The sequence below is a fragment of the Simochromis diagramma genome, unplaced genomic scaffold (genome assembly GCF_900408965.1).
Source record: "Simochromis diagramma unplaced genomic scaffold, fSimDia1.1 OVJJ01000545.1, whole genome shotgun sequence".
In the NCBI taxonomy this organism is placed as follows: domain Eukaryota; kingdom Metazoa; phylum Chordata; class Actinopteri; order Cichliformes; family Cichlidae; genus Simochromis; species Simochromis diagramma.
In genome coordinates, this window is record NW_024387371.1 from 1,652,730 (window position 1) to 1,678,722 (window position 25,993).

Sequence of the window (25,993 nt, forward strand, 5' to 3'; positions counted from 1 at the left end):
CCTCTTCCTGTGGCCTGTTAACTGTTTCTATGGTAACGACGCCGTTAAAGCTTCACAAGTCGGTTCAGAGACTAAATTGTGATTATTTATGAGTAAACTAAGCAAAGCGTAAATGTATTGGAGGAACAAACAGGTGAATCGACAGATTTTCACTGCAGGTAAACACTGTAATAAATAATGCAACGTAACGTTTGCCTGTTCACGGTGAAATGTTAGCAGAACACTAAAGTTAGTTAACCAAATAGCTTGGAATCTTTCAGCTGGTTTTTCTTCTGGTTCTCTTCAGTTTCTTGCTGTCAGGAATGGCCACCTCTCCCGGAGTGTTCAAAAACACACAGAAAAGGATGTCCAACTTTCCAGTCCTGCCCCCTATTGAAGGGGCACAACAGCTTGGAGAAATTGAGCAAATCATAGCCAAGAAGGAGGAAATAGCGGAGAAGGTAGCGGTCTCCAAGAAGCTGCTGAGACACAAAAGGAGCAAAATGGAAGTAAAGCAACGCCTAAAGATACTGTATGTCCTTTCTTCAGCTATGATTTATTTAATTTTTTTCTGTGTTAAAATAGTCCATATGTCTGACATATGCAGGTATTTATATTGGTTTCTGTTTCCTGAAGTGTGGCAGTTTGTTGCTTGAATTTTTTAGGGTCTCTAAAGCAGCGGAGGATTTAAGACAGAGCAGAGAGAGGGGAGCTGTCCGCAGCTTGTCCCCAGAGCCACAGCTTCCACCTTCTGTATGGCATCTACTTATTTATGCATACATACATACAAGTACTAGCTAAATAAGAAAATATTCCCCAAAATAATGGTATATTTCAATCCTTACTTTAAAGATGCTTGGTGAGCAACGGAAACAAATGGTATGTGTACTTTTAAGTATTAAATTTGATATGTGAACAGACAACCCCATTAACATCTATGTTAATCCTTGACTATTTAATGTATTTCCACTTTTACAGATGAATTACAACTTCCTTAAGCAGTGTGTGGAGAGACGCGAATGTCCAGTTATTCAGCAGCAGTGGTTAGACTCGATTGTAGATCGAGTCCCAGCAAAACTAAGAGGCAGCCCCGAGTCAGAAAAACTGCTGCAGGAGCTCTGCAAGGAAGTCAGCGACAATTTCAATAGTGTAATTGTAAAGTACACAGGTATTTCCAGTTATTTATGTTGTATGAATGTAATGTTGATTCGATTGTGGTTTGTGTGTGTTTGTTAATGCACAACTGGGTCTTTGCAAATTTTTAATTGTTTTATTTTTGACCAAGTGTTAGCTGTTGGACAGATGGCCTCACATTTGGGTCTTGAATACTTTGGTATTCAATGGTGGACTCAGTAGCTCCAAAACAGTGTCAGATTATTCAGTGCTGTACTTCACAGCTGATGTGAGGTGTTTCTGATATGCTGTGTTTGGGTTTCATCCAACAAGACACTGTGTGCCATGGCCAAACATCTCCACTTTGGTCTTGTTTGTCCAAAGGACATTACTCCAGAAGTCTTGGGGTTTGATCAGATTCAACTTTGCAAACCTAAGCTGTGCTGCCATGTTCTTTTTAAAGAGGAGATGCTTTTCTCCTGGAAATCCTTCATAACAAGCCACACTTGTTTAGTTTTCATGGTTCTGGCTTTAAATAGTTAACAGGTTATAGTCTGAGCTGCACCTCTTACTTTTTTTTTGGAGCGTCTCTGAGCATTGCACAGTCAGACTTTGGCGTGGATTTGCTGGGATGTCTACTCCCTGGGAACAGTGTGGCATTGCATTAAAACACACCTGAATCCTCCGGACTAGCAAACTACCAAGATGTTTTCCTTTGATAGAGGTGGTCACACAATCAGTTGATTTGACTGCAAATCAGATCAGTCACTTATTAATTTCAATGGAAGCAGAAGGGGTGTGCAATTCAGTGAAAGTTTTCTTTTTCAAATCCATATAAATGTAAACATTTGCATGGTCTTCCAAGCAGCTTAGACACCATACCTTAGTTTTTCTGTGGCTTTATACTTCTCCAAAGTGATTTCTTGTTAAAACTGGGGCTCTGGGGTAGCAGGATTTTGCAGAACTTTTTGTTGCAGGTTTTTTCAACTCACTTTAAGTGTTTTATGGCTATTGTTATGTTGCACAATGACAATATCTGATGATCATATAGATTAGAGTCATCTAATCTAGACATAACATCTAGATTGTCTTAAACTAACCAGATATGTATCACTGGTATGTTGATCTCCTATAGTGGGCACAGTGTTAAAGAATCCACAGGCAGATGGATTGAACTCAGAAAAACAGAGCGCTACACAACCAAAGTGAGTCCTTAGTGTGCGTTTAGATTTGTGATTTAGACATAATGACTAATATTCATCAGTCTTTTTATGTTCCCATTTTTAAACTGTATTTTTGATCATTTGCAGAATTCTCAGTTTCTCCCGTCCATGGCATGATAGTTTTATCAGAAGCCGCAAGATGATAAAGGCAAACTTGCATATTCTTAATCCTGTAATGCAGACTCTGTTGGATCTTGGAAACACAACATTCTCTTCACTGGTCCTAATTGAGCTTTCATCATACAGGTGAGGGATGTGGACATAAAGGCAAACAGGCAAATTTGACCTGTCTCAGCAAATATAGACTTCTATTTGATTTTACTTTGGCTTCTGTTGATATAGAGCTTCAGGACCCGTGGATTCTAAGAGCCTACAGAACAAAATGGCTGTGGAGTGTAAGAGGACAGAAGATCGCATCATGAACACCTGGTTTCCCAAAGTCATCCACCTTTTAACAAATCAAGAAACTCTCAAGGGAGTTAAAGAGGAGAAAATTGATTCCTTTTACAATTGTGCTTCCACCCTGATTTCCAATCAGGTAAGATGATGCTCACTATATTGTAACCTGAAGAATGTCATAAAGACCATTTCATAATTGGCGGTTGACAGCTAGTGAAATCAGTATTTCACAGTGTTTCATTTAATGAAAAGCTTAAATATATGTAAAATGTGTTTCTTAATTGCACAGTTAGTCTCATGCATATGTTTTTCTGTAAATTCTTAGCTGAAATCTCTTCTTCATGGAAGTGTGGAGGAGTTTGTCAGTGTATTTGTTCCAAGCAATCACCACCGCTTGCCCATCTTTCGGATGGCTTTAACCTTTGACGATGAAAAGATGGAAATTTATCCCGCTTTACAAGATCTGGAAGCTGCTGTTCTTGACATTCTAAGTGCCATAACAAACACTTTTCAGGTGAAATTATCACTTTTTGCCAAATGTGTCAAATTTGCCAAATTTATGCTAAATTTGCCAAAAATGCATTTAGAGCTGGTAATGATATCTATGACATTGTTCTACAGAAAGTACAAACTGTTCAGTCGTGGCTGGCACAAAACACATCTTTATTTGTGGATGCCAAGGTGACTGATCAGATCCATGCTTGGGCTCAGGCCACCGTGAAGAGTGCTGTGCGCAGAAATCTAGAGGAGCCTGAGAAATATTTCCAGAACTATGGTAATGTGCCATAATATGGTCATTTGTAATCTGCACTCCAGTAATATTACTTCAGTTTATTGGTGAAATTTGTGGTTTATTTCGTAGTTGACAGTTACGACTGGCTGGTTAATGGAACTGCACAGGCTAAAGTAGAGACGTTTATGGAAGAGGAACACTCTTTTGATGAGTACACTAAGGTAGCAAATCATAAAGTTGAATTCAGATTCTTGCCTTATCTTGTTTTATCTTGTTTTCTGGTGACTGTCATTGTGTAATCTCACTGCTTATTAAAGCAAGTGGAGGAGTTTCGTGCTCTGTCAAAGGAGATTATGAGCCTCCCATCAAAAGCCCGCTTCACAATGGTCCATCTGGACTGTGAGGAGCTGAAACAAGGGCTTGCCAACAAAGCCAAAGCTTATGCCGAAGTACTTCTGAAGAAATTAGTCTCCAGGCACCATGAACAAAATCTAGAGTAAGTCAGTTCTTATAATACTACCAAACAAATCTGTCCTTCTATGCTTAAATTGGTCACATTTTAATTCTTGTTTGTGTGTGTGTGTCTGTAAAAGGATTTGCTCTGAGTTTGAAAACATCAGAATGAGAGCTTTGAAAGTTCCAGAGAATACAGAGGAAATGGCTCAGATGCTTGACTTTATACATGAAGCTAAGAGTAAAGGTCTTGCAGAACTTAATGAAAAAATTAAGGTAAATAAACCAGTAATTGCTTCCACGTGTTATAAAAGCATACAAATTTTTGATGTCTTGCATCAATTCTAACCTGGTTTGCTGTCTCGCTTTGACAGGAAGCATGCTGTAGACTAATCTACCTCTTGGAAGTCCACGTCATTGAAGCAGAGGATATGGAGCTTAATTCGACTGTTTTTCTCTGGCCACAAAACATCCTTCATATTTTTGAACTCAGTGATGAGGTAATGCGGTAGCGTGTGCTTAGTTCAATATAACATGAGTGTTTTGTTTTGTTATGAATAATCTTGATTCTGGACGGCTCTATTGTTTTCCAGTTAATGGAGAAGGCCAAGAAGAAAGGAGAGGATGAGTTGGTTGCTAAAAGAGAAAAATTAATGGTGCAGCTTGAAAAGTTGGGACGCAGGACTGAGGAGTTTTCATTTCTCTCTGAGCTGGAAATGATGCAGCAGGTAAAGCATGGTTTATGTTTCAGAATACCTTTAATGAAAGAGTTTTTTCTTCCTTTCTTTTTTTAGGAAATTCTGTATTTGTATTCTTGCCTGTCCCATCTGTACAGTAAATATGTTTGTTACATTCTTTGAAAGTCCAGTGGATATGGGGAAGCAACAAAGGAGAGTCTAGGTCAGGGGTCTCAAACTCCAGGCCTCGAGGGCTGGTGTTCTGCAGGTTTTAGATATCACCTTTTAGATATCACACACCTGAATCAAATGATTAGTTCATTACCAGGCCTCTGAAGAACTTCAAGACATGTTGAGGAGGTAATTTAGCCATTTAAATCAGCTGTCTTGGATCAAGGACACATCTAAAGCCTGCAGGACACCGGCCATCGAGGCCTGGAGTTCAAGACCCCTGGTCTAGGTTGAAAAAAGAGACAAGAAAGCAAACTTGGCAATTAAAGTATTTTAATTGATTAAACTGAAGAAGACAGTCAAAACACTGTCACCATTACTATCACCTTAAGTACTCTGGCCTATTGCTGAGTAGAGTCAGCTGCACAGAAGGGTAGCGCCTAAAGCTTGACAGAGAGCAAGACACACCCACATGTTCAAAATTCACAGTAGGCCATGCTAGGGATGTAGCTTAGCTTAAGAGACAGTCTGTCCAATATATGCCATCGCCAAGCTTCAGGACCTATGCCTGGCCGGGTTCGGTTTTTGCATAATAGTGATTTACTTCTGAACAGAGTAGATTATCCGTTGCTCCAGCCTAATGCTAAAAACTTCAATTCTGAAAGAACTGTAAAATTGAGCAAAAAGTGATACAACTTTATACTCCTGGCCTAAATTGCATGTTATTTTGACATATTTATTACACAGCAACAATAAGACCGTATTATTTGTTTTGTTATTTCCAGCTTAGACGCTAATCAATAGCAAAACATGTCAGCAGCATTGCTATAACTGGTATCTCTTTTTTTAAATCAGTATGTTGCAGATGTCCGAATAGTTCAGAAACTTCTCCACGAGGCTGAGGAGGCTATTACACTCATTAATAAGGAAGAGGCCTTCTACAAGTGGGACCTGACATGTTTCCCAGAAGTTGAGATCATCAAAGAGAATATCGAACCATATCAGAAGCTGTTTGGATTTGTCCTGAACTGGCAGCGCACAGAGAGCAGGTCAGATTCCTATTTGATGCATGCTGTTCCTTTTTTAAATTTTTAAATCCTGCTAACCTTTTGTCTCTTTTGTGCCTAGGTGGATGGATGGCTCCTTCCAGGACCTTAATGGTGAGACGATGGAGGTAAAAGTGGATGAATTCTATAGGGAAATCTTCAAGATGCTCAAGTTTTTCCAACAGAAAAAGATTAAGGCTGCGCAAGAGATGGAGAGGATCTCTGAGAGGAGGCGACACCCTACTGAGGATGATGTGACAAAGGAAGAAAGCCCAACTATCAGTTTGTGTTCGGCTGTAATGGAGCAGATTAAAAACTTTAAGGTATTCTACACAACTGATATTTAAAAAGAGTTCATTAACAAAGTGTTGCTTTTTATGGAATGCCATTAAAAGGAATGTGTTTGTGTTTAGAAACATATCCCCCTGGTGTCCATCTTGTGCAACCCTGGCCTCAGATCTCGCCACTGGACCCAGATGTCACAGATAGTTAGCTATGAAATCACCCCCAATGGTGGTACAACGCTACGGAAAGTTCTCAAGCAAAATCTGACTCCATACCTGGAAGACTTTGAGTCCATCAGTGCTGCTGCCAGCAAAGTGAGAAGATTTTGAAAGTCTGTGTGTGTTTATACAGGTTGCACTTTATTCTTTGTGTTAAATTATATATGTCCACTCTATTACTCACTACAGGAGTTTTCCCTTGAGAAGGCTATGAAAACCATGGTGGGCATTTGGGATAGTGTCTCCTTTCACCATCAACCTTACAGGGAGACTGGCGTTTCCATCTTGACCGCCTTAGATGACATTCAGACAATGTTAGATGACCAGATTGTGAAGACTCAGACTATGAGGGGCTCACCTTTCATAAAGCCCTTTGAAAATGAAATCAAGGTTAATATGAGTTTTATATTTGCATAACAAATAAATGCTGAATTTGCCTAATTTGGCACCTGGGAGTATTTTTTTTTAACCTCCTACATATAGAGAAAGCTTTAACCATTTGTTCTGTGATGTTAGCAATGGGAGGAGCGTCTGCTTCGTATCCAGGAATCCATAGATGAGTGGCTGAAAGTACAAGCCCAGTGGCTTTACCTGGAGCCCATCTTTTCATCCAAGGACATCATGCAGCAGATTCCAGAAGAGGGGCGACTTTTTCAATCTGTTGACAGGAACTATAAAGAGGTTATGAGGCATTGTGTTAAGAACCCTAAGGTAAGAAAAAATGCATTTACATTTACAGAAAGTAAATCTAAAACTATAATTTTTTGGTTGATTAACTGGATAATTTGTTAACATAGATTCTCCCAGCAACCTCGCTACCTGGTTTGCTAGAGAAACTGCAAGATTCCAACACCCTTCTTGATAGCATTATGAAGGGCTTGAATGCATATCTGGAGAAGAAACGTCTGTTTTTTCCTCGGTAAAAAGATTTTTTTGCAGATTTTATTTCTGTCCAGATCTTTCATATTATCACAGATTTTAATATTTAATGCTAACCCTGGTGATAGGTTCTTCTTCTTGTCCAATGATGAAATGCTGGAGATTCTGTCTGAGACCAAGGATCCACAGCGAGTGCAGCCACATCTGAAGAAGTGCTTTGAGGGTATTTCCAAACTAGACTTTCTGCCCAATTTGGATATCCAGGCAAGGCAGTCACACATGTTGTTTTCATTACATAATGGTGTGGATGATTAAGCCTTTGACTAAACTGCACAATGTTCTTGTTCAGGCCATGTATAGCAGTGAAGGGGAGCGCGTTCAGCTCATCCAGCACATCTCCACGTCCGAAGCCAAAGGAGCTGTGGAGAAGTGGCTGATTCAGGTGGAAGACGTGATGCTTCGGAGTGTTAGAGATGTAATAGCCCGGTCCAGGGTGGTGAGATCACTGTTCTTTGTACCTAATTTGAAATAGTATTATGGTTTACTTACAATGCTGTCATACTGTGTATGATCCTGTGCATCAATATACATATATATGCATGTGAGTCAGTGACAAATGAATGGATGTATATGGGTGTCTTTGGCAGGCATACGCTGAGACTCCACGGAGCCAGTGGGTCACGGAGTGGCCTGGGCAGGTGGTACTTTGCACCTCACAGATTTTCTGGACATTGGAGGTTCATGAGGCTATCAGAGCACACCCTAACGTGGGTCATTTTACATGTTTCTAATAAAGAAGTGATGTTTCTCACTCTTGATCAAGTGACCTGAGTATCTTTTACAATGAACTAGACACCTTAAAAATATCACCTTGGGAAGAAACTAAAATAGTAGCCGGCTGTTCTCTGCAGGGTTTAAAGAACTACTATCAGAAACTTCAGAGTCAGCTGAATGACATCGTAGAGCTGGTGAGAGGAAAACTGGCCAAGCAAACACGGATTACTTTGGGAGCTCTGGTCACAATTGATGTCCATGCCAGGGATGTAGTCATGGAGCTTATTGAGAAAGGTACTGCAAGAACAAAACAGGTTTATTAGTATTATGCATTATTATATAAAATACCTTTGAACAATAAAGAGAAAATGCACAGCGATTAAAATGTTTTCTGGATTTTTAATAGGTGTATCACAAGAAGCTGACTTTCAGTGGCTGGCCCAGCTTCGTTATTACTGGAGTAGTGATAATGTTCGTGTTCGCATAATCAACTGTGATGTTAAGTATGCCTATGAGTATCTGGGGAACTCGCCACGCCTGGTCATCACTCCTCTGACTGACAGATGCTATCGAACCCTGGTAAGAAAACATTTCTTAAAAATAGTTAATTAAATATGTTTCAGAACTTGCATACTTTTGCTTTTGCTGTAGGAGTGATAACTGACATCATATTTTAACTATTCTTTTTGAGATTGGAGCTTTCTACATGAATTTGGGTGGCGCACCAGAGGGTCCAGCTGGAACAGGAAAGACAGAGACGACTAAGGATCTGGCTAAAGCACTTGCTGTGCAGTGTGTCGTCTTTAACTGTTCAGATGGACTGGATTATCTGGCTATGGGAAAAGTAACATCCACAAGTTGAAAATTTTCCTTTCTAATGCTTTTTCAGACATTCAAAACATGGTTTACTAACTTGTAATTTCCTATAGTTTTTTAAAGGTCTTGCTTCATCTGGTGCGTGGGCCTGCTTTGACGAATTCAACCGTATTGAGCTGGAAGTGCTGTCTGTAGTGGCCCAGCAGGTTCTCTGTATTCAAAGGGCCATCGAGCAGAAGCTGGAATACTTTGACTTTGAAGGGACCATGCTCAAACTCAATCCCAACTGCTTTGTGTCCATAACAATGAACCCTGGCTACGCAGGACGATCAGAACTCCCAGACAACCTCAAGGTCTTTTACCAGTAAAATATTTTATCACACATAGCATACACATTGCTGTTCTGTTTCAAATCACACATGCTGGTGCTCTACACATCCTTAAGTATAATCTGAAAAATGTATGTTACTGTTCAACGTTTTTTATATTTTCTCTGTGCAGGTGTTGTTCCGAACAGTTGCCATGATGGTGCCCAACTATGCACTTATAGCAGAGATATCTCTGTATTCATATGGCTTCTTAAATGCCAAACCTCTCTCGGTGAAGATTGTGATGACCTACAGGCTTTGCTCAGAGCAGCTCTCCTCTCAGTTCCATTATGATTATGGCATGAGGGCTGTCAAAGCTGTCCTTGTGGCTGCAGGAAACCTCAAGCTCAAGTATCCCAAGGAGAATGAGGACATTCTGGTATTTACTAAACATCAATCTATACTTTGTGTCCTGATTGTGAACTTTATTGCCAGTTTTTGATCCTTTCAATTTCTTATTCATGTTGTAACATTCAGCTCCTGAGATCCATAAAGGATGTTAATGAGCCCAAGTTTCTCTCCCATGATATTCCGCTGTTCAATGGAATCACCAGTGATTTGTTCCCAGGCATTTGCCTTCCCGAGGCTGATTACCAGGTCAGTGTTGATTTGGGTCCATATTGTTTTGCCCAAAATCTAACAAAACCCTTTATTTGTGTGGTTATGTGTGTTAGAATCTGTTTTTTGTTTGTCAGCTGTTTCTAGAGGCTGCTAAAGAATGCTGCAAAAATCACAATGTACAGCCAACAGACGTTTTCATACAGAAGATGATCCAGACCTATGAGATGATGATTGTTAGGCACGGGTATGTTATGTGTTTCAGTTTCCATGCTGGTGTACTATATTATGATTTCCTTCTTGATATTCACATGATTGGAAAATGGCTTGGAGGAAATGATCTAAAATTCAATATGGATTTATAAATATTGTTATAAATACTGTTTTTAAGATTCATGCTGGTGGGAGAGCCTTTTGCTGGAAAGACCAAAGTGCTACATGTTTTAGCTGACACTCTGACTCTCATGAATGAGAGAGGACACGGCCAGGAGGAGAAAGTCATCTTCAGGACGTTAAACCCAAAGTCAATTACTATGGGACAGCTGTTTGGACAGTTTGACCTAGTTTCTCATGAGGTAAACCCGTGCCATCGATCTTTTGTTTTACAGATAAATAAAAGCGTGTTTACAGTATTAACATAGAGGTGGCTTTAATTTTTTTATCCTCGTTCTTAGTGGACAGATGGGATTGTGGCTAACACATTTCGGGAGTTTGCATCGGCTGACACTCCTGACCGTAAATGGGTGGTGTTTGATGGTCCAATAGATACACTATGGATTGAGAGCATGAACACGGTGCTGGATGACAACAAAAAGGTACATGTTGCACAGTAAAATAATGTTTCGTGTATAATATTTTAATTATATATATTTTTCTGTCTTTCATACCTTTTTATTTTTTGCTTCCTTGACAGTTGTGCCTGATGAGCGGTGAGATCATCCAGATGTCAAGTCAGATGAGTTTGATTTTTGAAGCTATGGATCTATCACAGGCCTCTGTGAGTTGGATGTTTGCAGTTAATAAAGTTATTTGCTAATCCTGTTTTAAAATGTCAAATAATTTCTAGTTAATTTGCTAAATGATAACTTTTCTTTTATGAAGAAAACTGTCTTTCTAAAAGGTGCTTGATAAGACTGTTACTGTAGCATTACTGTAGCTTGAATTGATAGGATGCTTTTTTCTGTATTTTCTCCAAATGAAGCCAGCCACAGTCAGTCGATGTGGTATGATCTACATGGAACCATCTCAGCTGGGCTGGAAGCCCTTGGTGCTCTCCTGGATGAACACTCTTCTTGATGATCTTCAGACTCCAGACAACCTTTCCTTGTTACTGGAGCTTTTCCACTGGCTCCTGCCACCCGCTCTCACAATGCTTCGAAAACATTGCAGAGTAAGTGGCCTCAGAATCCAGGGAGTGTATGTGTTATTCACATTATATCAGTACAATAATTATTTGACATGCTAAATTTTGGTTTGGTTTACAGGAAGTCGTTTCCAGGAGCAACAGCAACATTGCGGTGTCTTTGTGTCGACTGTTTGAGATGCTTCTCACTAAACCTGTGAAGACGGGTCAAAGTGATAAAAATATCCGCTGCTGGATAATGGTAAAAGGGCTTATATCTTTTAGAATTTGATATAATATTTGAACTTATTTATTCAAAATACTTGTTAGGATCTGCACCTTGCAAATGTTTTGCAAATATGTTTTTTGTATATGCACTTTGCACTGCTACTTTTTCTTTTTGCCCGCAGGCAGCATTTGCGTTCTCACTCGTGTGGTCTGTGGGTGGGAGCTGTGATGCAGACAGTAGAGAGAAGTTTAGTAGCTTCTTCAGGTTGATTGTTGCAGGACAAAAAAAAGAACATCCTATCCCTGAAACAGTGGGAAAATGGGAGTGTCCATTTGAGGAGAAGGGGCTAGTGTATGACTATTTCTATGAGGTATTGTGTAATTATGTCACTCAGAAGACTTTAGCTTGTGTTATACCAGAAAATCATAATATATTCTTTCATTTCCAGTTTAAAGGGAAAGGCAAATGGTTTCACTGGAATGAGGCCATTAAAAACATCAACCTGGGCGACAAAACCACCAAAGTGCAAGAGATCATTGTACCCACCATAGACACAGTTCGCTACAACTACTTGATGGATCTTTGCATCAACTACGAAGTGTCAGTATTCTCTGAGGGATTGGTCAAAACTGTTTTAGTTGTTCTTTGCATCTTTAGTACTATGATAATAGTGCATAGCCTGAATTTATATACATTTAATCCAATCCAATCCAATCCAACTTTATTTATATAGCACTTTAAAAACAAGAAAGTTGACCAAAGTGCTTTCCAATAATCAAACATAATACATTTAAAAATATATGTTTTGCTTTGCCTTTAAGTCCTTCCCTGTTTGTGGGTCCTACTGGAACTGGAAAATCTGTGTATGTGAAGGAAAAACTCATGAATAATCTGGACAAAGACCAGTACCTACCCTTCTTCATCAACTTTTCAGCCCGTACAAGTTCAAACCAAACTCAGGTCAGTGTGAGAGACATGAGACATACAGTTCTTAACAAATGTATTAGACCACCTGTCATACAAACGAGAAAATAAATATTAACAATTTTACAAGAACAAGAAACATTTTATACCCAAATTTGAGCTGATGCACTGGTCAAGAGCATAACTTTCAACCAATAAAAATATTTTTTATTTCTGTTCAGGAATGCAAGTAAATAACTGTAATTTGCCATCTTAATTCCAAAATAATAATGTGCTTCAGTAATTGGTTATAGTTATTTAAATTCTATTTATTCTGTTTATTTCATCATGTAGAATATCATCATGTCCAGGTTAGATAAGAGAAGGAAGGGCGTGTTTGGACCCCCCATGGGAAAAAAGTGTATCATCTTTGTAGATGACATGAACATGCCTGCACTGGAACAGTTTGGAGCACAGCCTCCTGTAGAGCTTCTTCGACAGTACATAGACCACGGAAACTGGTATGAACCACCTACTATTACAGGACAAATTCATATTCAAACGAGAGAAATATAAATATATGAACAGGACTGAATTCACTAGATTAGAGCACTGTTCTTCAAACAAACAGACCTCATCTACTCTTGCAGGTATGACCTGAAGGATACCTCCAAGATCACTCTTGTTGACCTCCAGATCATCTCAGCTATGGGCCCCCCTGGCGGGGGAAGGAATGCTGTGACTTCACGCTTCTTGCGGCATTTCAACATTTTTAGCATTAATCCCTTCAGTGATGACACCATGGTTCACATTTTCTCCAACATTGTGTCCTTCTATCTTAAAAACAATCAGTTCCCACCTGAATATTTCACTGTTGGCAACCAAATAGTGACAGCTACAATGGAAGTGAGTGCTGTAAAAATAGACATTGGGAACACAAAAACCAGAAAGCTGGATAAATTCATTTTGCAGTTGTATAAAAATCTAAATCATCTTTACGTTTACGTTTTTTATTTTCCATAGGTCTATAAGAAAGCCATGGAGAACCTGCTTCCAACTCCAGCCAAGTCTCACTATACCTTCAACCTGCGGGACTTTTCACGTGTTATCCAAGGTTGCCTGCTGATTAAGAAGGGATCTCTGGAGAGCAAACGCACTATGATACGGCTTTTTGTCCATGAGGTCTTCCGTGTCTATTATGACCGTTTGGTAGATGATGACGATCAAGTGTGGCTCTACACGCTGATGAGCAGCATTGTGAAAGATCACTTTAAGGAATCCTTTCACCAGGTCTTTGATCACCTGAAACAAGGCAGCAAAGTGAGCTGATAGTCCCTTATCCTTACTATTTCATGTGCTTTACTACTTTTAAAATTAAACAATACAGCAAAGAAGATGTGCTTGCAGAATTACATCTTGATGTGCCTGAATCTGTGGCATTTAAATTTGTGAATTTCTAGCTGGTTGAAGAAGACATGCGAAATCTTCTGTTTGGTGACTACATGAACCCTGACCTGGAGGATGATGAGCGTTTGTATGCTGAGGTGCCCTCAGTTGAAAACTTTGCCGTGGTGGTAAAGTCCTGTCTTGAAGAATACAACCAGATGCATAAGAATCGGATGAACCTTGTCATCTTCCGGTAAACAGCTTTCAAAGAGGATATAGTTTTCATAGATTTTCTTTCTTTCTTTAGCAATAACTTTACAAGTTGACTTGACTTTTGTGCAGTAAATGAATGAGATGTGTTTTTATCTGTAACTTGTAATTTGTGTTTAAACTTAATTAACTGAAAATAAAATCTTATCTAGCTATGTCCTGGAGCACTTGTCCCGCGTCAGTCGTGTGTTAAAGCAGCCAGGAGGAAATGCCCTCCTTGTGGGAGTGGGAGGAAGTGGACGCCAATCCATCACCCGTCTGGCCACATTCATGGCCCATATGACCATGTTTCAGCCAGAGATCTCCAAGAGCTACGGTATGACTGAGTGGAGAGATGACCTCAAGGTAAGCTGTAAAGGCTTCTGTTACTTCTGTTTAATACAAGTGTGTTTTGGTCGTATTATTCTCATTAGATTCTGTGGCTTTTTAACAGTCCTCGCTGCTGTACTCTGTCTCACTGCTTTCCTTTCAAATAAAGATGTTGCTAAAAAATGCTGGGGTGAAAGGACAGAAGACAGTGTTCTTGATAACTGATGCTCAGATCAAAGATGAAGCTTTTCTAGAAGACGTGGACAGTGTCTTGAATACAGGAGAGGTTCCCAATCTTTTTGCCATAGATGAGAAACAAGAAATCATAGAGGTAGGATATTATAAGCCTATAATCTTATATACATACCTTATGAAATCGTATGCAATAAAATTCTCATTTCATCTGTTTTTCCCCAGGCAGTACGTCCCATTGCCCAAGCTGGTAATAAAAACTTGGAGCTGAGCCCTTTGACTCTGTTTGCCTTCTTTGTGGCACGCTGTAAAGAGAACCTGCACGTTGTTGTGGCATTCAGTCCTATTGGAGATGCCTTTCGAAATCGGCTGCGCCAGTTCCCAGCTCTTATTAACTGCTGTACCATCGACTGGTATCAGGTAGGGCACTATAACATGCGTGCATTGTAATATACTACATATAAAAATGTCTGAATCACTGAAAACTATATAGGTATCTGTTAAGAGTCAGCTGTGCTCTTGGATCTGGAAATAAAACCAAAGAAAGAAAATAGGACATGTAATTTCATTAGCAGACCCTGTTCTGTGTCTTCACTCTTGTCTTTGTATGCCATCTTTGATCCTGCCCTTAGTATCGCTTTCCTCTCTGTACTTTGACAGTCATGGCCTGAGGAAGCTCTTGAGCGAGTAGCCAACTCCTTCCTGGAGTCACTGCAAATGAATGAAAATGAGAGGCAGGAGGTCATACCTATCTGCAAGACATTCCACACCTCTGCCAAAGAGCTTTCACAGAGGTATGAGGGCTTTATTCATACTTTTCATAATGAAAGGCAAAGTACATTTCTAATCCTTTAATTATGCTTTTTTCACTTGCAGATTCCTTTCTGAGCTTGGTCGCCATAATTATGTGACACCCACATCCTACCTGGAACTAATTGCAGCTTTTCGTCAACTTCTCACTCAGAAAAGAGACACTGTCATGAAGGCAAAACAGAGGTACACCAATGGCCTGGATAAGCTAGCCTTTGCTGAATCTCAGGTATATGAAATACTATTTTCACTGGAGCTGTTTTGTCTATTCTCTATTTCTTGTATTATTCCTATGCAGTAGTTTATTTGAGCAATATATTTCCATAGGTGGGTGAGATGAAGAAGGAACTTGTAGACCTACAGCCTAAACTGGAACAGGCAAAGATAGAGAACACCAAAATGATGAAGGTGAATACATTTCACACAATTGATCAACATCAGTATCCTCCCCAAAGTACATATGTATCAGAACATACATAAATCCGTACTAAATGTAAACATGTATTAATTTTCAGGTTATCGAGGTGGAGTCTGTGGAGGTGGAAGCCAAGAGCAAAGTTGTGCGGGTTGATGAGGAGGCAGCAACCATAAAAGCCAATGAGGCCCAGGCTTTGAAGGATGAGTGTGAGAGTGACTTAGCCGAAGCTATCCCTGCCCTGGAGGCTGCTCTATCTGCCTTGGACACTTTGAAGGTGAGCGCCCTTCAGCAAAATATCTTTTTTTCATTACATATCATTGCAGTTAGATAACTGAGCAAGTCAAGCTGTCCATTTCTTTTCAGCCCTCTGATGTCACAATTGTGAAGTCTATGAAAAATCCACCTTCAGGGGTGAAGCTGGTGATGGCAGCTGTGTGTGTGATGAAGGAGATAAAGCCAGATAAGATAGCTGATCCAGCTGGGACTGGAAAAAAGGTTAGACTGAGTACAAAAATTAAAAGAAAAATTAAATCATGTGAAATGATTAAAGTCTGGTACTTATTTTTAGTCTTTTAAAACACAGCTAAACCTCATTCGAATGATATAGTTTTTCATTCTGTTAGAAAATAGGGCATAAACACAGTGAGTGACATGTTTTCTTTATTATCTAGGTTTTTGACTACTGGGGTCCAAGCAAGAAGTTGCTGGGTGATATGAATTTTTTACGAGATCTTAGAGTATATGACAAGGACAACATTCCTGTGAGTGTCAAAATTATGTCACAGTTAAAAAAAACATTCAACTTGCACTTACCCCTAACTTACTCGTCTGTCTTTGGGTTGCAGGTCCATGTGATGCAAAAAATCCGAAGTGAGTACATGACTAATCCCGACTTTAACCCCAGTATAGTGGCAAAGGCGTCCTCTGCAGCAGAAGGCCTGTGCAAATGGATCCAAGCAATGGAAGTGTATGACAGGGTGGCAAAGGTGCAGTGTCTTTGGATATTCAAACCACTTGTAATCATACCTGCACACTTACTTTTTCACACATTTCTTGATTTCGTCTTTGGTTTCAGGTTGTGGCTCCTAAGAAGGCCAATCTTGGAGTGGCACAGGAGTCCCTGGCAGCTACCATGGCCCTTCTGGACCAGAAGAGGGCTGAGTTGAAAGAAGTTGAAGATCGCTTAGCAGCTCTTCAGAAAACTTTTCAAGAGAAGACAGAGGAGAAAGCCCAGCTGGAATTTCAGGTGGATTTGTGCGCCAGGAAGCTGGAAAGGGCGGAAAAACTCATCGGTGGTCTGGGTGGAGAGAAGACCAGGTCATGAAGACACTTATAAATATTTCAGTGCCAAGCAGTGAAGCTGAGGAGACTTGTTTATGCGTTTACTTACAGGTCTTCTTCTTCCTCTTTGTTTTATTATTATTCATTGGACTGTAGAGTAAAACATTTGAAAATTTTGTTCACTGACTGGGAGCAGTTTGCCAATTTCTCTAATTAAGACTCACGTCTGAAGTACTATAGCACCACCAATGGGTGGAAGTTGGAAGTATGTCCATGCATGCAGATTTTTAACTGTTAGCCTGATTCTTTTAAGGATGTAGCAATGGATTCCTTGAATCATTCAGAGTTCAAGCTATATTTCAAGAATTTAAGCTATACTTAACTTTCTGAAGCTTTTTTCAGCCTTCACCAAAATTGGCGCAGATGAAAGTTAAATACCAAGCTTGAAAGACCAAGTATCACAAAAGCAAGCAGTTGGCATTTACATTTTCAAAACTGTTAGAACCAATAAAAATTAGCAGTTAAACCACCAGACAGCAAGTCATTTCCTGTAATTATAACCACTTAAAAGTTTATCTGCGTCACTCGGGTAGCTTCAAAATGAAAATGTGTTTTTACATCTTATAGCTATGCTTTTATCATAGTTACATGAAGTTGCTATGACAACTATGCCCAGCTGACCTGCTTGGCCTCCTTATTGCCTTGTTCTGTTGCTTGTTTCCTGCAATTTGAAGAATAACTGCATACCAGTGACTGAATGTGACTATTTACTCAGATGGTCTAAAGCAGCAGACGACCTGCAGAACACGTATGACAATTTGACCGGAGATGTTCTTATCTCTGCCGGTGTCATCGCTTATCTGGGGGCTTTCACAGCTGGCTTCAGACAAGAATGCACCAAGTTGTGGACCAAACTGTGCAAAGTACAAGTTCTTCCTTCCCTCCTCTCATTTTTATGAATCTTTGTCATACATATGTATTTCTATGTCTATATCACTTACCTTAGTAAATAAATATCTGTATTTGCACCTCCCTCTATCTCTAGTCTAAGAACATTCCATCATCAGATGACTTCTCACTCAGTAAAACTCTGGGGGATCCCATTAAGATCAGGGCATGGAACATTGCAGGGCTTCCCAGTGACACTTTCTCTATTGACAACGGCGTCATTGTCAGTAATTCACGCAGATGGTGAGTTTGTATTTCTGAAAGTTGTGAAACTTATGTTGAAATATTTGTGAAAAGATCCTTTTCATTTATTACCTAATGTTAATGTTCTTGTAGGCCCTTGATGATTGACCCTCAGGGTCAAGCCAACAAGTGGGTCAAGAATTCAGAGAAAGATAACAGCCTGAGTGTAATAAAGCTAACAGATGGGGACTATATGAGAACTTTAGAAAACTGTATTCAGTTTGGAACGCCACTGCTGCTGGAAAATGTAGGAGAAGAACTGGACCCTTCTCTGGAGCCATTGCTGCTCAAACAAACCTTCAAACAAGGTGCTAGAAGTATAAAATGGATGCCAAAGAATAATTTTGAATTTAGAAAGAGTGACAGTTCTTAGCTCCCAATTATTATTTTTTTGTTTCTCTTAGGCGGTGTTGATTGCATCAGGCTCGGGGAGAGTGTGATTGAGTACTCCAATGATTTCCGTTTCTACATCACAACAAAGCTCAGAAACCCCCATTACCTACCAGAGCTGGCCACCAAAGTGTCCCTGCTCAATTTCATGATAACCCCTGAGGGCTTGGAGGACCAGCTGCTCGGGATTGTTGTTGCCAAGGAGAGGTAATACCTGCAAAATGGTTACTTATTTTATTGACTGAAACGTTTTTTTATAGCTCTTTTACTCATGTCATCTACTTGTATTTCCACAGGCCAGAACTGGAGGAGGAGAGAAATGCATTAATCCTGCAGTCAGCTGAAAATAAGAGGCAGCTAAAGGAAACTGAAGACAAGATCCTAGAGACACTGCAGTCCTCTGAGGGAAATATCCTGGAAGATGAGAGTGCCATTCAGATTTTAGACTCAGCAAAGATCATGTCCAACACAATTACCAAGAAACAGCAGGTGTGAATTACACATAAAATCAAAGCCGAATTGTGAATTTGATGTCTTTTAAGTTAATTTGATTGTCTCGTAGTCTAACCTAATGTTTACATCTTTCCAAGATTGCAGAGAAGACAGAGATCAAGATAGCAGAGTCCAGAGAGGGTTACAGAGCTATTGCAAAACACTCGTCCATCCTGTTCTTCAGTATTACTGATCTGACCAACATTGACCCGATGTACCAGTACTCTCTCAGCTGGTTTGTTAATCTCTACATTAACTCCATACAAGACAGGTAAGTGATCCAGGAGGAGTAAACCTGGTTAGTGGTATGGTGAAGTAATGAACTATGACACATCTGCCAGAACTAATAGCTTTTAGTTTGTCTGTGTTATTTGGAAACTTTATGTATTTTGCCTTTTGTTCATCAGTAACAAGTCCAAGATTCTGGAAAGAAGGCTTCAGTTTCTTATTGATCACTTCACCTATAACTTGTACTGCAACATATGTCGTTCTCTGTTTGAGAAAGATAAACTCCTCTTCTCCTTCCTTCTCTGCTGCAAATTACTACTGTAAGTTAAAGTTACAAGCAATTTTGACTCTTACTCTCATGCTTAGTGCAAATCTATGTGGATGTTTACTTTTATATTTGATGCTATTTTTTTTTTTTTATCAATGTTTTCTTCTAAGAGCAAAAGGGGAGATTAAACACACTGACTTTATGTTCCTGCTGACTGGGGGAGTGGGCCTCCAGAACACCACTGCTAATCCCGACCCCACCTGGCTACAGGACAAGAGCTGGGATGAAATCTGCAGAGCCAGTGAACTCCCTGGTTTACGAGGATTGAAGTAACAAGCTTTAATCACTAAAATAAAAATGGCCTCATCATCATCATCATCATCACTGTTTACCCAATGTGGATTGTTATTTATTTTGCAGAGAAGCTTTCATTAAAAATCCAGATGACTTCAAGTCCATTTATGACAGCAAAGATCCATGCACTATTGGTTTGCCTGCTCCGTGGTGTGAACAGCTCAATGATCTGCAAAAGATGATCATCGTTCGCTGTCTCAGGCCTGATAAGATACTGCCAGCTGTGACTAAATATGTGAAACGCAACCTAGGGAAGAAATTTGTCCAACCACCTCCCTTTGACCTGAGTAAGAGCTACCTGGACTCCAACTCTGCCATCCCACTCGTGTTTGTGCTGTCTACAGGTGCTGATCCCATGGCTAGTAAGTTCTATAAATCTGTTTTACTGATTTTCAAAGGGCCACATAAAGTTAGTGTCAAATCCTGAAACTAGGAAAACTAACTCTTTTAGAAAAACTAAAACTATCCTTCCACAGGCTTGCTGAAGTTTGCCAGTGACAAGAACATGGGTGGTGCCAAGTTCCAGTCTATCTCTCTGGGTCAGGGACAGGGGCCCATTGCTTCTAAAATGATATCCACAGCCATGCAGGATGGGACATGGGTGTGTTTACAAAATTGCCACTTGGCCGTTTCCTGGATGCCCATGCTAGAGAAAATCTGTGAGGACTTTAGTCTTGCAACATGCCACCAAGACTTCCGCCTCTGGCTCACAAGCTACCCTTCAGCCAAGGTAAAACCCATAAATGAACAACTTTAAGGACTAAATAGATATAACTGTCATCTGAAAGAGCCTTCAGTATAGTAAAAAAAAATTAATCAGTTTCCAGTGACCATCCTGCAGAATGGAGTGAAAATGACAAATGAGCCCCCAACAGGACTCCGTCTCAACCTGCTCCAGTCTTATTTGTCAGATCCTATTTCTGATCCAAACTTCTTCAGCAACTGTCCCAATAAAGAGCTGGTGAGTCAGGAGGAAACCTATTTAGAATTTTTTATGCATAATTATGTATTAATTCTATAGGTGTGTAACACAATAAATGAATTTCCTAACTAGATCTGGGAGAAGCTCCTGTATGGACTGTGCTTCTTCCATGCTCTCGTTCAGGAGAGGAAAAAGTTTGGTCCTTTGGGCTGGAATATTCCGTATGGCTTCAATGAGTCTGACCTGCGCATAAGCATCAGACAGCTACAGGTATTTACTCAAAACACTCAGTTGTTGTGTTTCTACCCTGAAAAAAACATCAAAAACTCATTTAATTTCTCTTCCTCTTTAGCTGTTTGTAAATGAATATGACAAGGTGCCCTTGGAGGCCATAACATATCTGACTGGAGAGTGCAATTACGGTGGCCGTGTGACAGATGATTGGGACAGGCGGCTCCTGATGACTATCTTGGCTGACTTCTACAACAAGGACATCATTGAGACTTTTCGCTATCCTTTCTCACCTAGTGGCGATTACTGTGCCCCACCAAAATCTAGCTATCAGGATTACATTCTGTTTATCAAGGTGCAGACACTCCAGAAGCAGTAGTATATATAATTTATATAAAATAACTGCATATAATCTTTAATTTCTTTCAATTTTATGGTATATTACTGACAGCAGTGTCTTTGTTGTACTCTAGGAACTTCCATTCAGCCAGCATCCAGAAGTGTTTGGGATGCACGAAAATGTAGACATTTCCAAAGATTTGCAGCAGACAAAACTACTGTTTGATTCACTGATACTCACCCAGGGTGGAGGCTCCGAGGGCGGAACCCATTCTGAGAGCGACAACATGCTGTACGACATAGCGAATGACATCCTCACCAAGGTACAACTTAATCAAACTTCCTCTTCATTTAGGAGTTTTTAGCCATACCAATGGCATGGTTGGTCCAAACAAAAACATTTCAAATACCAACAGTTGGATTTCCATAAGTTTTTATGCAGAATAATCCTATTAACCTTTGGCAATTACTCAATGTTCCCTTAAGCACCATCACACATCGAGATTTCACTCATTCTGTGAAATACAGCATCTCAGCGTCGGCTAAATTAATTGACACATTTGGGGTTTTTTTTTTAAATAACATTTTTCAGTTCCCAGACACTACTTTCAATTTTACCGACTTTGGTCTTACTTTGTCTCCTCTGTTTTGACTGAAGCCAAATTTCTCAACATCTGTTCAGTGGATTTCAGTAACTGCAGTGCAGGTGGACATATTCCTGCTTCTCCTGGATGAATTAATTTAGGTTGATAACCTCCCTTTTGATAGAGAATTATTTTTATTCTCTGTCATTAGTCAAATAGTTTGGTTAATGACTAGTTTATATACTGTGTAAAAGTCTTGAAGCACCCCTAGTTTCTTTATAATTGCTCCCAAGGAGCCACAATGTTTTGAAAATTGGTCTTCAGCAATAGTTTTTCAGGTTTTTGGAAAGTAAGTCAGTTTTTCTTTGAATGTTGACTGCTTTTTTGTTTTCGGTTATCTTTCGTTCAGTTCTTAAGCCCGACCATTTTCAGAAGAATGTTTTTTGTTTTTTTAAGCCACACTGACCTATGACTCATTCAAGCATAAAAAGACACCTAACTCAAGGGATAAACCAGTGTTGTGTCTACACAAAGCAGACAACTTAGCAAAGAGTCCTTTGGCCCTTTCACAAAAACACAGATTTATTTCCCATCACTTTAGTGGAATTTATAAAAAGTGCCAAAGTCAACAGAGTTTGAGTGCCATAAAATTGCATTTTTGCACCAACAAGGTGATTCCAAGTGAGCTATCCCATATGGAAAAGAAATAGAAAAGACTTGCATCAGATGTGGCCTACTTCATATAGTGAATCATATAAGGCTTATATGATTTACTCATGAAAGTGGCCACTTTCATAGATTGTTTTAGTAAGTATCCAAAACATACAATTTTTCTAGGGATCTTATATCTGTTTTCACTCTTGTATGCTTTTCATACAAGTTTCACACAAGACAGACACAAACTTTATAAGATTTATATATATCTTTTCCATATGGGATTATCCAAATTGTTTCACAACTTGGCATAGTGTGCAGTGTGTCCTTAAAACATGTGAGGAAACTGGAGAAGTGGAAGTCAAAAAAGAAGTATCAGACCTAAAGAAAAGCCCTACCAGACACCTGAGAGATACATCTGGCTCCATACATATTGGTTTGAACCAATATGTATGGCCAGTATGTATGGAGGAAATGAGTAGATAGGAGTAAGCATCTGCAACCATCTGAGAAACACAGTGGAGCCTCTGTCATGGGTTGGGGTTGCATTTCAGTCAGTAGTGTTGGGGATCTTGTCAAATTTCATGGCATTATGAATGCAGAAAAGTTCTGTCAGATTTTGATCAACCATGCAGTACCAATGGAAAATGTCTGATTGGCAACAGCCTCATTTTTCAGCATGACAATGATCCTACACACACCTTGCCAGTGCATTAAAAGCATACTTGGATAGAAAAACATACAGTAAAACACAATCAGTCATGGATTGCCTTTGCCTGAACTCAGAGGTCAACATTAGTAACAGAACACAAAGCAGCCAACATCCAAAGTGGAGCTCTGAAATGTTCTTTAAGAAGCCTGGAGAACCATTCCTAAAGACTGCGTGCTTATGTCATTTATTTCTATGTATGTTTTCATACTTCAGTATATTTCTGAACCTATATCACATTGTCCAAGCAAAAAATAAAGAAATGAGTGATGGCTCAAAACATTTGCACAGCACTGTAAAAAAATAGCATCCCTATTAAACATACATGTGCTTTGTGTTTACTGCTTTGCGTTTCCTCTGGGTATTCCAACTCCCTCTCAGAGACAGTGTAAGGAAGTCCTACTCTCCAGCCATATGGTTTTGGGGGCCAAGTGGTAAAGAAAGTTGATAGATGGATGTATTGTGAGCATGTTTACATATTGTTACTAGCGTATTACGTACATTTACTTTTTATTGTCCAGATAGCACCAGTATATCTATAACTCTCTACGTTGTACAAACGTTGAAAGTTGTCTGTGCTCTGTGTCCACTTCATCGTGTGTTTATAACTGCCACATTTGCTTATTTCCCTAAGCTCCCAGCTAACTTTGACACAGAAGCAGCTCTCTTGAAGTTTCCTGTGCTCTATGAAGAAAGCATGAACACAGTCCTTGTCCAAGAGATGGAGCGCTACAACACGTATGAACAGACAGCTCTCCACCCTGTTTTAAGCTATATAACCATTGCAACCATTTTTCTTTCATGACTTAACTGCTGTCTTTGCTCTCTCAGGTTGTGTAGTTTGATTCGTATCAGCCTGCAGAATTTGCTGAAGGCTATTAAGGGATTGGTGGTGATGGATGCAGAGCTGGAGGCAGTTGCAGGCAGTTTGGTAGTTGGAAAAGTGCCAGAGAAATGGGCCAAGCGCTCTTACCCCAGCCTCAAACCCTTGGGCAGTTACATTAATGACTTTCTGTCAAGGCTCAAGTTTTTGCAGGTAAGACTAGTGAGCAAAAGTGATTTGAATGAGCAGTTTCAACTCGGCATATCAAAGCTTTGTGCACCTTTTCAGTCTCATTATATTTTCACTTTATTTTGTGTGCCTGTAGGTTTGGTTTAACACCAGCAAGCCCAATGTGTTCTGGCTGTCTGGCTTCTTCTTCACCCAGGCCTTTCTAACTGGGGCCATGCAGAACTATGCCAGGAAATACCACATCCCCATTGACCTGCTGAGCTTTGAATTTGAGGTCTGGAGACTCACACTTTTGGATCTCTCTTCACATGTAAAGATCTTGTCATAGCCCTTAGACATTACTAATTAGTGGTTTGTCGTTTATGATTTTATCTTACAGGTCCTTCCTTTTGACGAGATACAAACAGCGCCTGAAGATGGTGTTTACATTAATGGACTGTTTCTTGATGGAGCTCGGTGGGACAAAGAATGGTACATGCTCACAGCAGCATTAGGAATACAATATTGACTATATGCTTACAGCAGTATAGCTTATAAGCTATTACTCTGCAGGAAAAAAGTCATTCACTGTACTTAAGCACACATTTGAGCATTTAATGAAAATATTCTACTTTATGTTGCTTTATATTACATTTCAAAATTAAATATTTATAATACTTTTTATTGGGCTAAATTTATATTTTTTAATATCGGCCCTTTACTTGTAATGGGGATTTTTTTTTATATATATACAGGATTTATATAGGATTTTTTTTACTTTGTTCATCACTAGTGAAATATAGGGAGACCTGATAAGGATGGGTTTGTTTGTCTCTCTCTATTATCAGTGGAGTTCTGGCTGAGCAGTACCCCAAAGTCCTCTTTGACTCAATGCCAATCATCTGGGTAAAACCCAGTAAGTATTGCCTGACTTTGTACACTTCTAGAGCTGGTGTTCCAGATCTGCAACAATCTGGATGCAATTAATGTTTTCAGATATCTCTTTCAAGTACATAATTGCTTGTTTCCTTGTATTATTTTATCACCATCTGTCTCCCATTTTCTGTGTTCCTTTGCTTTCATTTCTGCCCAACAGCTCAAAAGAACAGCGTCAGTCAGCCTCAGAAGATGTACATTTGTCCTCTATACAAGACCAGCGAAAGGAAAGGCACGCTGTCCACCACAGGCCACTCCACCAATTTTGTCATTTCCATGACGCTGCCCACCAACAAGCGCCCACAGCACTGGATCAAGCGTGGTGTTGCCATGCTCTGCCAGCTTGATGACTGAGATCAGTCAGCACATTGCTTTAAGAATCAAATGCTTTACTGCAGCTATTCTCAATCCTGCTTGGATTAGTTTAAACTCTGTGTTCCTTAATACAATAATAAACACAATGTCTATGGCTGATGTGGAGATCTTAATGTAATATAATGTTGGTATTTTCAATTCACAACTTTGTCCATTAACTACTTACAAAATAAAAAAGCTGCTGTGCTTTCACCAGAAATGTTACAGTGAAAGATTAAGCGCATCAGATGTGCTGTTTTCTTTTTTTGAACAGAAAGACATGGAAACAGGTACGCCTCAGTGCTCAGCTGGTGCTGTGTGAGTCCTGATGGAAAAACCTGTCAAAAATTAATTGCAAACACACTGGTTTCAAAATATTTGGCTCTCATTTTAAAAATATATTTCATGTAGGTTCTTATTTTACTTAATACAACGTTTGACTGCAGTACACAAGAATAAGCCAAGAACATCGCAAACATTCTTCGAACGCTTAAAGGATAGTTACACCTATACGGTAT

At 39.6% G+C, this 25,993-nt stretch overlaps 1 protein-coding gene across 1 annotated transcript; it reads left to right on the forward strand.

Moving 5' to 3' along the window:
- dnah12 (dynein, axonemal, heavy chain 12) lies at positions 1 to 25,952 on the forward strand. Its single transcript, XM_040007825.1, has 74 exons — positions 1 to 158; positions 287 to 511; positions 645 to 732; positions 832 to 858; positions 958 to 1,147; positions 2,228 to 2,297; positions 2,403 to 2,561; positions 2,658 to 2,853; positions 3,040 to 3,228; positions 3,336 to 3,489; positions 3,577 to 3,668; positions 3,765 to 3,943; positions 4,041 to 4,176; positions 4,275 to 4,400; positions 4,494 to 4,628; positions 5,604 to 5,797; positions 5,877 to 6,117; positions 6,208 to 6,393; positions 6,487 to 6,687; positions 6,814 to 7,008; positions 7,095 to 7,216; positions 7,305 to 7,440; positions 7,526 to 7,672; positions 7,824 to 7,943; positions 8,088 to 8,244; positions 8,357 to 8,529; positions 8,642 to 8,794; positions 8,880 to 9,119; positions 9,268 to 9,513; positions 9,612 to 9,731; positions 9,830 to 9,939; positions 10,084 to 10,267; positions 10,367 to 10,507; positions 10,606 to 10,689; positions 10,894 to 11,082; positions 11,177 to 11,296; positions 11,445 to 11,633; positions 11,712 to 11,863; positions 12,085 to 12,223; positions 12,521 to 12,687; positions 12,817 to 13,072; positions 13,190 to 13,486; positions 13,627 to 13,805; positions 13,975 to 14,167; positions 14,301 to 14,462; positions 14,549 to 14,743; positions 14,984 to 15,117; positions 15,200 to 15,362; positions 15,461 to 15,541; positions 15,649 to 15,825; positions 15,915 to 16,046; positions 16,223 to 16,312; positions 16,397 to 16,537; positions 16,627 to 16,868; positions 17,608 to 17,755; positions 17,878 to 18,023; positions 18,117 to 18,331; positions 18,428 to 18,620; positions 18,710 to 18,902; positions 19,004 to 19,176; positions 19,313 to 19,453; positions 19,572 to 19,730; positions 19,822 to 20,117; positions 20,232 to 20,485; positions 20,576 to 20,716; positions 20,810 to 20,947; positions 21,030 to 21,263; positions 21,382 to 21,570; positions 23,829 to 23,932; positions 24,026 to 24,230; positions 24,343 to 24,480; positions 24,586 to 24,677; positions 25,034 to 25,101; positions 25,282 to 25,952. Exons 2-74 carry the CDS (start codon positions 303 to 305, stop codon positions 25,473 to 25,475), a joined length of 11,919 nt encoding a protein of 3,972 aa, XP_039863759.1. The 5' UTR covers positions 1 to 158; positions 287 to 302; the 3' UTR covers positions 25,476 to 25,952.
- Positions 25,953 to 25,993: the final 41 nt, after the last annotated feature.

What these genes read in the sequence shown, in the direction of transcription:
- dnah12 (XM_040007825.1), top strand. Translation starts at nt 303, where the DNA reads ATGGCCACCTCTCCCGGAGTGTTCAAAAACACACAGAAAAGGATGTCC. An exon ending in TGCTTCGAAAACATTGCAGA is followed by an intron (nt 11,083 to 11,176) that starts GTAAGTGGCCTC and finishes TTTGGTTTACAG; the next exon opens with GAAGTCGTTTCCAGGAGCAA. An exon ending in CAAGCTACCCTTCAGCCAAG is followed by an intron (nt 20,486 to 20,575) that starts GTAAAACCCATA and finishes AAAATTAATCAG; the next exon opens with TTTCCAGTGACCATCCTGCA.